General features: G+C 37.2%; 1 protein-coding gene across 5 annotated transcripts in view; it reads left to right on the forward strand.

The window, feature by feature from the left end:
• Window positions 1-14,390: 14,390 nt before the first annotated feature.
• The window catches only part of LOC147612991 (uncharacterized), a 45,964-nt gene continuing 44,190 nt past the window's right edge, over window positions 14,391-16,164 (forward strand). The window contains exons 1-3 of one of the 5 annotated variants that reach the window (XM_086782292.1): window positions 14,393-14,572; window positions 14,673-14,750; window positions 15,015-15,806. In XM_086782292.1, the coding sequence (XP_086638418.1) occupies window positions 15,374-15,806 (433 nt within the window). In that variant the 5' untranslated portion in view covers window positions 14,393-14,572; window positions 14,673-14,750; window positions 15,015-15,373. Of the gene's footprint in view, window positions 14,573-14,672; window positions 14,751-15,014; window positions 15,807-16,164 lie in introns of all 5 variants that reach the window. The other 4 variants (XM_086782293.1, XM_086782295.1, XM_086782294.1 and 1 more) reach the window with 4 other exon arrangements.

Here is a 16,164-nt window from a genome sequence, read left to right on the forward strand (position 1 = left end):
CATAGTCCTATTTGAAGAGCCTTGCGAGCTATAACTTCTCTAGCAAAATGTTTTCCGACCATTCCCGAGTGTGCTTCTTCCAATAGTGTAAAAATTTCATATTATCACACACATCTTTTGAGGATATCGTCTTTGCCCAACTTATATAGTTCTCCCGCAATTAGTTGATATGGTGCGGGGTCAGATTAATAAACTGATGCATCTTATCCTTGTTCAATGTGATCGATCCTGTGGAAAACCATAAGCTAGATATTTCCTCGCTCCACTCAGGCACCATATCAACAGACATGCATCTGAAAGATCATCGTCCACACTCGTCGTAGGCTATCCATTTGGAATCCTTGACATATGGTTTGCTAAAACATGTTGTGATCCTTTTCTTACCGTAACCGTAAACTCAGATTCCAAGAGTAAGAGTAACCATTGTGTGATCCTCCTTGCTGGTGCATGGCTTATTCACCAGATACAATAGGGCTTTGCTAATCCACAAAGAATACAAATTTATTCGCCAACAAGTAATGTCTATATATATATATATATATATATATATAACATCATATACCATGGCCAACCCTTCACCTTCAGTTGTGGTGTAGTTGATTTCTACATCATTTAATTGTCAACTGACAAAGCAAATCAACTAATCCAATTTGAATTCCCCAAGTTGTACCAATACACACTCTATAATAGCAAAATTTGATGCATCAATGTGTACATGGAATACAAGGTCCCAATTAGGTGATCTCAAAATCGGTGCACTAGCTAGTGCTTTCTTCAACTGATCATATGCTTTTTGGCACTCTTCAGTCCATTCAAAGACTATGAGTAGTCTTTACACTAGTTTGGCAATTTCACCATAGAAGATAATGAATGTTCGATAGTACCCAACATGTCCCATAAACCGCTGTACACCCTTGTAGTTTGTTGGTGTGGGCATAATTCTAGAATCAACTTCTCCTTGCTCTCATCAGTCGAAATACCATTTTTAGACATAATGTGTCCTAGTATAACACCATGCTTGACCCAAAATTGGCATTTTAAAGGATTTAAGGATATGCGATATAATCAACATCTCTCAAACACCTTCTTTAAGAAAGCTAGATGTTCAGTCCATCATGAGGTATGACATTTGGATCTAGCACTTAATTATATGGTTGGTGCGCTTGGAACTTGAGCTTTGTGCGGACACTCAACAATGCGGTGTGGGCCCTTGTAATGAAAACATTGAAGAAGTGGACTGCATGCCATATTATTGAGATCTCATGCTTGTTGTTGTACCATAGCGTAGAGCCAAAATCTATGAAGGATGTTTTATTATGTCTATCGTATATGATTGTAGGTCCTAGCCCAACCTCCGAGTGAATGTGAGTACCAACCACGGGATATAGCAGGTCTCCAAGCCTTCTTTTCCTCAGAAATCGGTGTCCCAACAATAAGTTCTCTTTTGAATGGTAACATACAGTTATGGAGAGACTTATTGAATTGGATGAATGGTAAATTAAGAGCCCATGTGGAAGAGCCAGATGAGCTTGAACCATTTCCAATGGGAAAGAATCCATCTGAGTCTAAGACAAAACATGAATATCTAAAAGATCCCATAAACAAACTGGGACAATACTTTGAGAGTGATTATATAAATGCCATATTACATGTCATTTATAAACAAGAAGTAAGTCACAGCACTCTTAGATGGTGGTGTTGGTGTAAACATAATTTCCAAAAACTGATGGGAGACTTGGGGAAGCCCACCACTCGTAGACACTAGTCTCATGGTTAAATTGCGCAGCCAATGGGTACAGTTACAAATGTGAAGATCAAGACCTTTGGACATTTAGCCACACATTTGTGGTAATAACTTTAAAAGAAAAGGTTCATACATAATGATCCTCGGAAGATCATACATGAGAGAAGCCTGATTAGTGCATGATTGGGAAACCAATCACATCTACATCCAAAAAAAGGAGGTCAAACATTAAAAGTGTACCTCAATTCTTGGAAAACACGCCCTATGGGTCAAGGAATACTGGCATATGAGTCTGACACCACTGCCACTAGAACCACTTCAATTAACATGTGTAGAGCATGCAACGCAACAACTAACACCACAACTGTCAACATGTGCCAATTGTGTAGCTAATTACTAGATGGTACAAATGAGGATCCAGAATATGAGCCGAGCCCAAAGACTCTGAGGATTGGATTGACATTTTGGCAACCATGGACACACTTTCGCAAAAGTTAGGGACATGATTTATACGATTGGACAGAACTGAAATAACATCCCTAAACATGCTAAGTGCATCATCCATCTTATTAGGAGCTACCGATGATTTTGAGCTAGGGATAGTAAGTGGAACTTCAAAAGAAGGTTCCTCATTTGAAGAACCAAATTCCATATTTTCCACAATTTCTCTTTTAGCAAGGAAAAGAAAGTCACGCAAAAATCCAAGGAAATACGTCTTTCCTATGGAAACCGACCTTCATTGGCTACGCTACGTTAAAGCGGTAAGTTTCCATGAAACTTATATGCATAGCTAATCTAAACAAGATTACCATACCAACCAAAGACAGAGGCCACAAAGGAAGAAGAAAATCTTCTAGAACCTGAACATGCTACACTATGTCGCTATGCTCGACGTAAGCTTAACAAAGTTAAAGTTAAGGCAAAAAAGGAAGCTAAAATTAAATCACTTGAAGATTTAAGACAAGTGTTTGATTATTGCAAGTCCTACAATATTGGGGATAGGTTAATACGTAGTGAGAAAGCTCAAAGAATGACTAGCATAGAGCCTCATACATCTTATGATGGTCCCACTGAGGTTAAAGAGATAAATCTTGCTAACCGAGAAGAAGAACCAAAGCCAATATTCATTGCAAAAGATCTAACCCCATGTCAAGAAGAAGAATTGGTATCCTTAAGGCATATCAAGATGTTTTTGCCTGGAAATACACGGATATGAAGGGAATTCCTCCAGAAGTGGTAAAACACACCATTCCTTTAATAGATGGTGCAAAATCCACTAAACAAAGAGCCTACAACTTTAACCCCAAATATGTACAAATGGTCAAAGAGGAGCTAGACAAGCTCATTGATGCAAAATTTGTCTATGAGATAGAACACACAGAAATAGTGATTGTTCCAAAAAAAGAATGAAAAAGAGTGTGCATAAACCTCAAAAAGGTTAATTCAAATGCTTTATAAAAAGGTTCAAGACAGAACCATGAGAAAATGTGTTCATGAAGATGACTTTTTTACCGTTCTTGAACAAGCCCATTCAGGAATAGCCACAGGACATTTTGCAGCTGATACCACTGCACACAGGTTCTCTTGGCAGGACTTTGGTCGCCTACACTCTTTGGTGATGCAACTGAATTTGTTAAACATTGTGATGAATGTCAAAGGTTTACCATGGCCCAAGAGAGGGATTGCATGCCTTTAACCCCAATTATTTTAGAACAACCTTTTGAAAAATGGGGCATTGACTTTGTTGGACCTATTAGCCTAGTCGCTAAAGATTCCCAAGCATGATACATTATAGTCATGATAGACTACTGTACTAAGGGGGTTGAAGCCAAAGATACACAAAAAACTAACGCAAGGTCCACATCTATACTCCTTTATGAACATGTGTTTACTCAATTTGGTTTCCCACTATCGATAGTGATGGTAGCCATTTCATAAACGAAGTGATAGAATTCTTGCTCAAAGAATTCCTTGTGGTACATAGAAAACCTACGCCTTATTATCCACAAGCTAATGGCCAAGCAAAGAGCACAAACAAGATGTTGTGTGCAATTCTCACTAAAACCATAGATGCATCGCAAAAAAATTGGGAGCACAATTTCATGTTGCTCTATGGGCCTACCACGTACCTCAAAATAGCACACTTTTCCAGTTAGCATTTGGGCTTCACACAATAATGCCATTGGAATATAAACTCAATGAATTAAAATTGAATTCTACTTACGGATTAATGGTAAAAAAAAGTTATGATGCAAGCATTGGTTTGATAACCAGTTCAAAGATAAAAACATGAACAAAGGAGACATGGTACTTATGTATAATGTTAAAAATGGAAAAAGAAAACTCAAATATAGAGACCCTATAGAGTCACACAAATTACTCCTCAAGGGACAGTTCAGACTGAGACCCTAGATGGACAAGAAATGGTAGGATTTTTCAATGGTAGCAAACTAAAATGCTACTATGAACCACTCACCTAGGATATTCTCTATCAAATCCACAAGAAGAAAGAAGAAAAGAAAAAACAAGATAATGAGAAGCACAAAGCACAACTTAAAGCACTGGCTCGATAAAAAAAGAACCAAAAGGTACTCGATACAACCAAATATTCCAATGAAAAGTGGAGCCTCGACCAAAACATCCAACTCCAAAACAAATATAGATACCAACTAAGCTCCTTGCAGCCTAGGGCTATTATGAAGGCCACTCTAGGATTTGGATCCCAAAGAGAACCTCTCCATCAAGGCCTGACCTTTCTTTACAAAGAGTAACCAAGATGGAGTGGAGACCAAAAACAATATATTCATCTCACAACCAGATGCACAAAGTGAGTGAGAGTGGAGACCAAAGGTTACTAAATCTATTATAAATGACTTCCTAACCTTACTACAGCTACAAATACCTACAAATAATTCAAAAGTAGCCATACCCATCTCTATTATCATGTCATAAAGCCACATCATCAATATCAACATGTGGATTTACCAAAATCCACACAAAGCCCATGTGCCACACCCCAAATTCAGCTTGCCAGTTGGAAAGCCAAGTCAAGTCAAATTCACCAACAAATCCAGCAGGTATCATTATGAATAAGCAAGCAATTTAATGCTTAGGTTCCTTAAAACTCTAAACCTTAGCAACAATGTACATATGTAACGTAAAACTCCAAAACAATTGTTTAGAAAATTAATACTAGGATTGAAATAATGCCTTTAAAATAATAATTAGAAAAAAAAACTCATTCTTTTATGAATTTTATTACTACGTGCTGTGAACATGGACTTCTCATGGGTAGATACAAGTGCCCCAATCATTGACTCGGATTGTATAGAGTGGTTCTACCAAGGGGAGAGAAATATTCCTCTATTCCAAACCCATTCTCATTACTTTTATGCATCATTGGGAGAAATGTTTTGTGAAACTTCATTTGTGGATCTTTTTTATTCATAGTTTCATCCTTCTACCCCATGTATAGTCTATGAGAGATGCACGATTCCCGTAGCATCCTTTTTATAATGGCAATGTAGAACTTACTTTAGACACTATGGGATAGGACTCCTTCAACCATTGGTAGGAGTAACTGCACGAAGACACGATGATATGAGCGTACCCTACTCAGTGAGAGAACCATATCAAGTAAGAACTGAACAAGAAGAAAAAATTGAACAATGGAGAATAAATATAAGATATGCAATAACTCCGACGTTCTATGAAATAATGCCACCACCTATATGTCCTTTTAAGAGCATAACTTGTAAGAATTCCTTGAACAGTTAACTAAAGGTAGCTACTACTTAGCTTACTTGCCACTAGTCCCCAAGCCATTCTATAGACAAGCACTCACACCATTGACTCATACAAACGAAGAAACCTATGCAGTAAAGGCCAATGGTGAGGAAATAGATGCACATAGTGAAGCTAATTCGGAACATAGATATCGATTATGGTTATATGATAATGAATTGTTACGTGAGAGTGTTTATTTTTTCAAGATCAACATAGACCACAAACTATGGACTACATCAAAAATTCAACACTTCAGGATCTACCAAGAGCATTCAAAACTAAAACTCTCAAATTTTAAAAATTCATGTTGTAGTGTTTTTTTGAGTGCCTACATTATATTATTATTTGATTGGTAATATTCCTCTAGTTATTAGTTCAATGAAGATCAAAGTATATTTCTTCCTAGAAAAAAGGTCCTAGTCCATTACTTACATAAACTATGCCAAAGGAGTATGCCAAGTACTTACTCATCTTTATTGTGCCTTCTCTAGCTAGAGGAAAGACTTCTAAGAAATTAGCATACACAAAAATAGACTAAATATATCAATAAAAAAGCAACAAAAAAAGAGAGACCAAGAAGATAACCATTGCTGTAAAGATATCGGTAGGTCATAAGGTTCATTACAAACCTTAGGGCCATAGCCTTGACCTTCATGGGGTGGGACCTTGTGTTTTAAAAAAAACATCTCCATAATAAGATACTTAGCAGTTCTTAGAAACTCTTGGTGGAGGTCTATGAGTCATTGCCTTGATCTCTACGAGGTGGTGCCTTATACCTACATCCTTTTTTAAAAAATCATAAAGAATTATATATATATATATATATATATATATATATATATATATAATATCACTTTAGTGATCTATTTAGAAGCTAGATGATAGCTAGAGATGACTTCACATTAGTGATAGAGGGTTGAGACTGAAGCATACCTAGAGGCATACACTTAAAATGTTGTCAAAAGGATAGGATTTGGACCACCTTTTATATTACTCTTTCTAATAATTAGAGAAATTCTACCAGTCATTTTAAAAAAATCATCATCATTATTACATGTTAAAGTGTTACACTATTCTATAAAGTTTTCAATATCTATAGAACACTTTACTGGTTAAAATGTTGCAATGTAGATTACGAGCAACTTTGACATACATACACAATGTAAGATACCACCCATCCCATCACACTAAGGATAGGGAGGCACCTTACTCGGTAAGATTAATCCCAATCCATTGTGAGAGCTATCTCATCGGTGCCTCTTCTTGACGATCCAATTTATAAGTGATCTCCATAGGGTTGGGGGTCTTACCTAATATATCAAGGATCTTATTTTGGTTTCTAGTCTCTTGTAAGGGAACACCTGACTCATCAGGTCCACCTGACCACCCACTTCCCAATGACTAGAACAATTCATCTATGAGGTTTACCTAAATTACTAAGCACATTATTTTCACTAATGCAAGTTACAACATGATTCATGAATTTATTCTTGTGCACAAATTCCTTTATCCCTTAATGAATACATTCTTTTCCAATCAAGTCATTCAACAAAAATTCATCATAAAAACAATTATAATTTCAAAACCTCAACGTCTCAAGTTTCATCCATCTCTAATCCCTCGGCTCACCAAGTCACAAAACAATCCAGAGTTGACAACCATCATGCAAAAAATAATAGAACAAGAAGTGCCCCCTTCACCCTCTTCTTTCTATGGAAGACCTTTCCAGCTCAAGCTTGTAACTACTAGAAAGAACCCTAACCCTGCCTCGTTGGTGGGTTACCCAACAAAGGCGGTTGCCTCAATCTCTAAGCTAGAGTTAGTTGCCCTAGGTGGGGAGTACCCGATTACACCACACCAATCACTAAATAGATCACATTAAAATGGTTGGCCCAAACTGATCCTATCAGAGTGACCCTAGGGGAAGTTTCCTAGTTCATAAATTCATCAGTAGTAGCTAATAATCTACATTCACTTTATGTGTTGCCTGGGCGTAATCTATGTTTTACCTTGTCTTTTCACATCACTGCATCTCGTACCTTGTCCTACAAATCCATCTTGCATTGTTAAGAATCGGTCGATCTCATCATTGTGAATACTTATGGCCATCTTGCATTGTCAAGAATCGGTCGATCTCATCATTGTGAATACTTATGGCCATCTTGCATTGTCAAGAATCGGTCGATCTCATCATTGTGAATACTTATGGCCATGTATATAAGTGAATTTCTCTCATAATACAACATACTCTCCCATTGTGCAATTGAGTCTTGCTCTTGCTAATCTCTCTCCCTAATGCATGCTAGTGAGTGTGTGTGAGTAAAGTGAGGTGAGAGGAGGGACGAGGACATGTAGTGCAACGCGACGGTGTGACAATGCTCGCGGGAGACATGGTGGAATTTCTTCTCAAGGAGTTGTAGAGCTTGGATACCTCAAGGGTTATGAGCTTGGCCATTGGAAAGATCCTCAAAGACAGTTACGGTTCACCAGGTAATCTCTTTTTGGATGTGTTTCAAGGAGGGTTAGGATGAGCCATAACATTTTTGGCGCCACTGCCGGGGAGCCATCCCTTGGCTTTTTCCATCGTTTTGTCTCTAATCTACGCATAACCCATTGCCCATTATCTTGATTAATGGTTTCCCATGAAAAAGATGTGGATTTCATGGTGATTTGTGTGAGATTTGGTGTAGAATAGCTCTCTTTTTTGTTTTTAAAAAGAATGCTTTTTGCATAATTTTTAGATTAATTTGTTGTTTTTGTTGTTGTTATTGTGGCATTTCATTTTCTTAGGGCTTACACATAGTTTGTATTAGGCTTAGTTTGCATCCATTGCATCAAACAATGCAATAGAATGCAATTTTTAGTGAATGTTAGCTCTCTTTAGTGTTAAACATAGAACTAAGATCATTAATTCTAGTTTAATTGTGTGTTTGTTGTTGAAATTGTTTGGATTAGAGTGTCTCAAACATTTTCTAAAAAGTTCTTAAAACCATTAAAAAATCCTTGAATTTGACTAATTTCTCTTAATAGACTGGTTTTTGTCATTAAGGGTGATTAATCTTGTTCAAGAGGCCAAAAAATTAGAAAATGTATTAATTGGGGTCTAAATGGATCATATGAGAAGTCGAAATTGGTATTTTTGAGTTGAGAGCATCTAGATGCATCAAAATACCTAATCGCATCAGTTTTTTCATCAATTAGATAAATTTGACTCTCTTTGCTTAATTTTGCCTTAAAAGAGGAGACTATAATTAAGAGTATAATTAATCCCCTATTTTAGATTATTTTATACCATTGTTGATGCACAAAGATTAGCATTCCCTTGCTCTATCCATGATGTGCTCAATTGTGTGAATTAATTAGGGATTAATTAGTGTAAAAGAGGGAAAGATTAGTGAAAGAATTAATCCTTAATTACTTTTTTTTACATAACTCATTAAGGCTAATGAGCATTCAATGAGTAGATGCTCATGAGTTATCAAAATTGTCCATTTTGGGAGTCATTTATGAAGAGTGTAAGGAGTGTCATTAAAAGGTTAACTTTTTTTATTCCCACTTACTTTTTTGGAAAAATGCCCATACCCCTTAAATATTCTCCCCCAAAAAGAGAAATTCGTATTTTCCACTAGATTCCCAATATATATATATATATATATATATATATAGAGAGAGAGAGAGAGAGAGAGAGAGAGAGAGAGAGAGAGGCCGTGAAAGTTTCGGTCGTGAAAAAAATTCCAGTTGTGAAAGAAATTCTGGTAAAATTTTCAGCTGTGGAAAAAAATCCGGCAAAAATTTCGACCGTGAAAGAAATTTTGGCAAAAAATCCGTCCATTGAAAGAAATTCGGACAAAAATTTCGGCTGTGAAAGAAATTCCAGCAAAAAAAATTATGACCGTGAAAGAAATTCCGGCCCGGTGAAAGTTCCGGCCATGAAATAAATTCTGGCATGAAAGTTTCGACCGTGAAAGAAATCGCATGAAAGTTCAGGGCGTGAAAATTCTAGCCGTGAAAGTTCCAGTCTCGTAAAAAGGCAGACGTAAAAGAAAAAAAGTTGAATTTAATATTTCGTGAAGTCGGGTTTCACGACGTGAACCATTTTTTACAATTTCATGAAACTAGAGTTCACGCGCCCAAAAAAATAAAGTAAAATAAATAAAATCGAATTTAATATCCCGTGAAGTCTGGTTCACGGCGTGGACCATTTTTTGCAATTTCACAGAACTAGAGTTCACGCGCCCAAAAAAATCAAAATTTATAAAACTCGGGAAGTCTGTTGACGTTAAAAGGGATCCGTCAGTTTTTTTTAAATTGAATTTAATATTCCGTGAAGTCCGGCGACCTGAAAAGGGGTCCGTCCGCCCAAAAAAAAACTCTGGAAACCACCCCTGTTTAGAGGCCCGTATCTCCTAAACCATATATCCGATGAAGGTGCTATGGGGCTCATCGGAAAGCTGACATCGAGCTCTTTGACTTTGGACCACTCGTCTGAAGTCAAAATTAACCGTTTTGGCCTCCGACCAGTAACCTCAAAATTCAACCCAAAAATCGAGGCAAAAAATAGTCCAAAACCATGAAGAATCGCAAAAAAACAACACAAAAATAATAACGGCCCGTATTCGGGCTACTTTTTAAGGGTCTAAACGATAAAATCACGGATGACTCAGGGAAACAAAGTTATAGTACACCAAAAATACTACAAATCCCTCATACAAAGTTTTTCAAAATTCTTTTTAGAACACCCTAAAAAACGTGCTACAAAATTCCTATTTTTTCATCTTGAGACAGTGATGGAAAATAGGTTTTAGGACCTCCTCTTCCATTTGATAAGTTCCTAACGTATGCTTTTTCTAGAAAAATATCTCCAAGAGGTTCACGTGCATATAGCGCCTAAGCTAATTAGGGCGAACGGACACCCGTTTGACCCAACGAAGAGTACGCTAAGCCTCTTGAGGCTGTAATGGGCTGTGAAAGTATAAAAAAATATAAAAAAATATGAAAAAAATAAAAAAGTTATGATTGCTCATTTAAGGAGCATTTAGGCACTCTGACATGGCCACGATAGAGGGATTGCTAGGAATTACACAAGGACTGAACCCAATGGCTAACATCTTTGAGCCATTGAGATCTATGCTACAAATTCACCTCCCGATGCCATTGGCCATGCCTATAACAAGCGTGTCATCATGTTTTACACCCCCTATCACTTCGATCCCACCGGGCTTTGGTCCCTTGCCTAACATTCCCACAAATCCTATAAGTACCAAACCTTTCCTGGATGCCCACACCTTGGACATACTGACTAGTCTAGGAGGAAGGGGGGTGGCCCAAGGAGTCACCGGCCTCAGTGACTCATACAGAAATACGACTGTACAAATTTCCAAAATTATGGGCAAATATGACAGAACAACAGCCCCTGTTCAATTCATTCAAATGTTTAAACAGAGATGTGAAGCTTTTGGAAATCCTAACTGTCCCACTAAGGTACATGCGCGTTGAACTTATACTTAGAGGGAAAAGCTAGTCGATGGTTCATCACATTGATGCCGACGATCAAGACCAACTTCAAAACCTTGAAAGCAGCCTTTATACATGACTTTTCTAGACAAGGTGATCGGTGGAGTGCAGTAATAGCACTTTTCCCTCTCTCTCTCTCTCTTCACCTTTGTGCTGCCACAACGACTAGTTTGCTTCCCTTTTTCTTTTTTGTTACGTGCGTTGACCGGCTGTTGCCTTTTCGTTATTGGATATATTAGCTATACTAGTTAATAATTTAGCTAGCCTATAAGCTAGGCTTAAACCTAAGCAAAGTAAATTTTGCAAAGCTTACAAACTTATTAGCTATATGTCTATTGTAAAGCTTCCTTTATCAAACCTTACAAGTTTTCCAACTTAAAGCTTTAAACTCTTTTTTCACTTAAAATTTTTGTTATAAGCTTTAAAGCTTATAAGCATTAAAAGCTATATTTTATAGCTTTCATGCCTTAGCCTTTCAAAGCTCTTTAGTTATAAATCTTTAAAAGCTTGTTATTAAAAAAAAAAGATAGATAGAGAGAGAGCTTGTTATTTTCAAAACTATAAAGCTTAAAAACATTTACTACTTCTAAAGCTTATATATATTAAAAGCTTGACAAAGCACAAGCTTTTAAGCATTACATTTAAAAAACTTTAAGCTTTGTCATTTAAAAAGCTCAAACACTTTGTTATTTAAAAGCTATAAGTCTTACTTTTTTTAAAGCTTTCAAAGTTATAGAGCTTTAAACCCTTATAAACTCAAAAGCTTCAAAACACTCTACAAGCTCTAAAGCTTTATGCTTTAAAAAGCTTTAAACCCGTAGGCCCTCTCTATTAAAGCTTAAAAGCTTTTCTATTTCAAAGCTACAAAAGCTTTAAAGCTTAATACTATATAGTTTTTCTTAATGCTTATTATTCAAACGCTTTAAAAACTTTATAGTCTTACATTTTCAAGTTTTTTGACAGTTTAAGCCTTAGATTTAGCAAAATCTTATAAATTTCATAAGCTTCATAATCAAAGCTTCCAAAAAGGGCTACAACTTCAAGCAAATTTAGCGTCAAAGATTACTATTTTTAGCATCAAGGCAAACAAAAACTTCCAGGATTTTTCTAACCTTTATTTTTGTTGGAGATTAAATCAAAGGTTTCAAGGGCATTACATCTCCACCATACGGGCTTCTTCGACATCTTTTTTTGCATGAGTAAATCATGATGATGACGACTTCTCCCTTGAGTAACAGGGTAATTCCAAACATGAGAATATTTTTGATCATCCAGGTATGCCCAAACCTATTATAAAGAAAGGAGACTTAAGTCTATAGAGACCAATCTTGTAGTAAAGTTAGCTTTTGTGGACCTTTCAAGATTATTAAACAAGAACATTATATGCCTGAGTCTATCATTGACCATGAGACCATACCACTATATGCACAGGTAGCAACATTTAAGTTAAAGTATCTTGTGGCTTTCAAGAATCATCCTATTAAAGATGCCAAATGGATGCCAGAAAAGCTTTTTCGTTCTTACCAAAATTTCCTTGGATATTGTCGTGCATGACCTTGTAATGTCACTTACCATTGCCCTTACCCAGCCCCTTTCCGCCCTTACCTCTCCTAGACATGGTGTGTGTGTGTGTGTGTGTGTGTGTTTGAGAGAGAGAGAGAGAGAGAGAGAGAGAGAGAGAGAGAGAGAGAGAGAGAGAGAGAGAGAGAGAGAGAGAATACATGTAAGATACATTTATTTGAGAGAGGACACCTCACCACGTATCCCCACCCATTAAAATTTAATTAATGAAATTATATGTATATGTGTGTGTATATATAAGTTTATATTTATAAATACACATGTATATGTATATACATGTATATGTGTCTAAATATAATATTATATCTATTATATATTTGCATGTGTGTGTGTGTGTGTGTGTGTGTATGAGAGAGAGAGAGAGAGAGAGAGAGAGAGAGAGAGTATGTGGGGGAGAGAGTGTGCGTTTGTATTAGTATGTGTGGGTCTGTACATGTGTGTGTGTGTGTCTGAGAGAGAGAGAGAGAGAGAGAGAGAGAGAGAGAGAGAGAGAGAGAGAGGGTGCATGTGTATGTGTGTGTGTGAATAGGAGGAGAGTGAGGAGTGTAGGGGTATGTTGAGAGAAGAAAAGTTACATAAATAATATAATACAAAATATAAAGATATAAAATAAATAACTATAAAATATATATAATACAAATATATATAGTAACAATATGTAAACATATAATAAGTAAGGGTATTAAATAAATAAATATAGTAACAATACGTAAACACATAATAATTAAGGATATTAAATAATATATATGTATATTAAATCTATACTAATATATTATAGTTTGATGTAGTGTATATACATAATAATATATTATATCATATATTATTATAATATTATATAAGTATAGATAAGAAAATTTAATATAAATATATATAAATAATACAATGTAATATATAAATATACATAATAATATAATATAAATATATAATTAATAAAAAATAAGAGAATTAAAAAAATACATAGTAAATATATAAGAATATAATATAGTAATGATATATATATATAATATATTATATTAATACTATAGTATATAAACACAGTCACACACGTGCATGTCGAGGGTGTGTGTGTGTGTGTGAGTGAGAGAGAGAGAGAGAGATTTTGTGTGTGTGAGAGAATGTATATGCAAGACGGGTGCGAGGAGAGAAATGCATATGCACATGTATGTGTGTGAAAGAGGGTTGTGTGTGTGTGTGTGTGTGTGTGTGTACGTGACAGAGGTAGAGAGAGAATGCATGCGAGAGAGAGAGAGACAGAAATATGCATCTATGTGAGAGTCGCACCACATAGACACATATACATATATTACACGTGCATACAAATACACACATGCATATACAAACATGTACACACACACTCACTCACACACGCTTACACACATACACATGCACACTTCTTTTTTTGTATTGCGAGAGTTTTCTTTAATTATTTTTAATGGGGAATTGATAGCATGTGGGAGGAGGGGGCTGGTATTGAACCCACGCTGTCGCGGTGTAGTACACATGCACACTTGCAAACACACATATATATATATGTATGCACATATGCATACAAGCAAAAACTTCATGCTGCAGCAAGATACTTGTATTCTGTTATGAGAATACACTCCCACAATCGAAGAGAGAACTTGGCCAAACAATGCCAACCAAGTTCTACGTCTCGAGACCAAATTGAGCAATGAGAAGTGCTTGTGGGCGGCGGACATTCGAGGCCGGACACTTTGTGTCCGCAACAGGAGAAAAGGTTTGAAACTACATTGGTTCGCGGGCCATATTTCCTTTGAAGCGTCACGACCTTTATGCTCGTACTGCACACTGTATAAGACGCAAAACAGTGTATTACGGATAAAGGAGGCTTCTTCTTATAGAGGATACAACCCGTATACCCAACCACGAGCCTTGTAGGCGGAGGGCAACGCAGTGGCATTTTGCAGAGCATCTCTTTATCAGGTAAGTTTATTTCTGTGGCCTCGTCTCACAGAACTAGCTCAATAAAGGGAAACTTAATCACATTATATTAAGAAGCATGGTTTATCTCGCATTTATGCAGAACGATTAAGGATTCTCCAACACATAAAGATCATTAGGGTGCCAAGGCACCTGCAGACATCCCATGGCACCTTGGCAAGTATGTGAAGGCCTTAAGCATATAGACATGTCATCTGCACTCCATCTTTTTATCCATCAAGGCTGTGGAGCCTACGGTTCATCCACCACAAAAGGAAAGCTTAGATCCTTTATTCACCTGTTCCTCTCAAACCCCCATAAATGAAGTGGCAATGCTTGCCAAAAAGAAACCCCCCCCCCCCCCCACACACACACACACCCTGCCCGGCATGCATGCACAACTCCTGTGAGACTTTTTCTAAACTAGGCATATCCCTTTCTGCAGGCAGCAGGAAAGACCTGGGAGCAAACGGAGGTCTAGCGGTCACAATTTTTGTATGCTCCTGCTGGCTAATCAAAGTTTCCAAGTATACTATTGAGCTAGAAGAAGATTCCTGGGTTTTGGCTGCTATCGACACTCCATTCAAAGTGGAATCCCGATTCAAGGAATGCAAAAAATTAGCCGGATATCAGAGCTTCTTTGCATTGGAGACTCTGCTAGAACAGGATGCTCTCTGGAAGCCTGGAATGCCCATTTTGGTGCAGACAACCATGTCCTTAACAGCCTCCACAGAGGTCCACAGAATTGCGGACTTTGGATAGCCAGCATAGAAATACATAAATTGCTGGTTGTTTGTCCAGAAAATGCAAACCAGGAACTTTGATGGGATAGAAACAAATCATAGTAGTCGACAGGGGATTAGAGATACCCATGTTTTGAATGCTGAACAAGACTACTTTTTCAAACCTCCAGATCCTAGAGGAGTTTTGCAGATGAGCAGTAATGACATAGATCCAAGGAAGCAGATAGATGCCTCCCAGACATTTGAATGCTGTTGTTGCATGCAAGGACAGTCTTTCATTGCCAGGTCCAGAGTAGATGGTTGCTCCAGTTTGGCAGACCCATTTAATGTGCACAAGAGTTCCAAGTGCAAAAGCGACAATGACTGGGTTGTAGAGGGAGCACATCAAGAAAGAGCTGTGGCAAGCACCAGTAGTGAAGACCATTGCACTTGCTACAGATTTGATGGCATTAACCATTCGAATTCTGTCTCGTCTGTGGAATCGTTGATCTATGGTAAGTATTGCTGCTGTCTTAGACACGCAGAGTGCCTAGTACATGCAATTCTTTTGTGAAAAGCTCTGCATAGATGTATCATTAGTTTCTTGCAACTTCCCTGAAGCTTACCTTTCTTGCACTTTTTTTTGGAATGATGTTGATCTACTTTCTATAATCCTATGAGGCATTTATATTTGATACGGGAAAGTGCAGCCAGCAAGAAAATAGCAAAAATGTGGCCACAATACAGGCTGTTTGCAGCTGGGTCATGGTTGTTTTTTGGGTAAGAACCTGATGGAAGGCAGGACGCCCGAGTTTGGGCCATTTTTCCATGTTGTGCTCGTTGGGTGCAAGTGGAGCAGACAACCAGCATCTA

Source organism: Cibotium barometz, chromosome 44 (genome assembly GCF_041138505.1).
Source record: "Cibotium barometz isolate CiBa-2024 chromosome 44, ASM4113850v1, whole genome shotgun sequence".
Classification (NCBI taxonomy): Eukaryota; Viridiplantae; Streptophyta; class Polypodiopsida; order Cyatheales; family Cibotiaceae; genus Cibotium; species Cibotium barometz.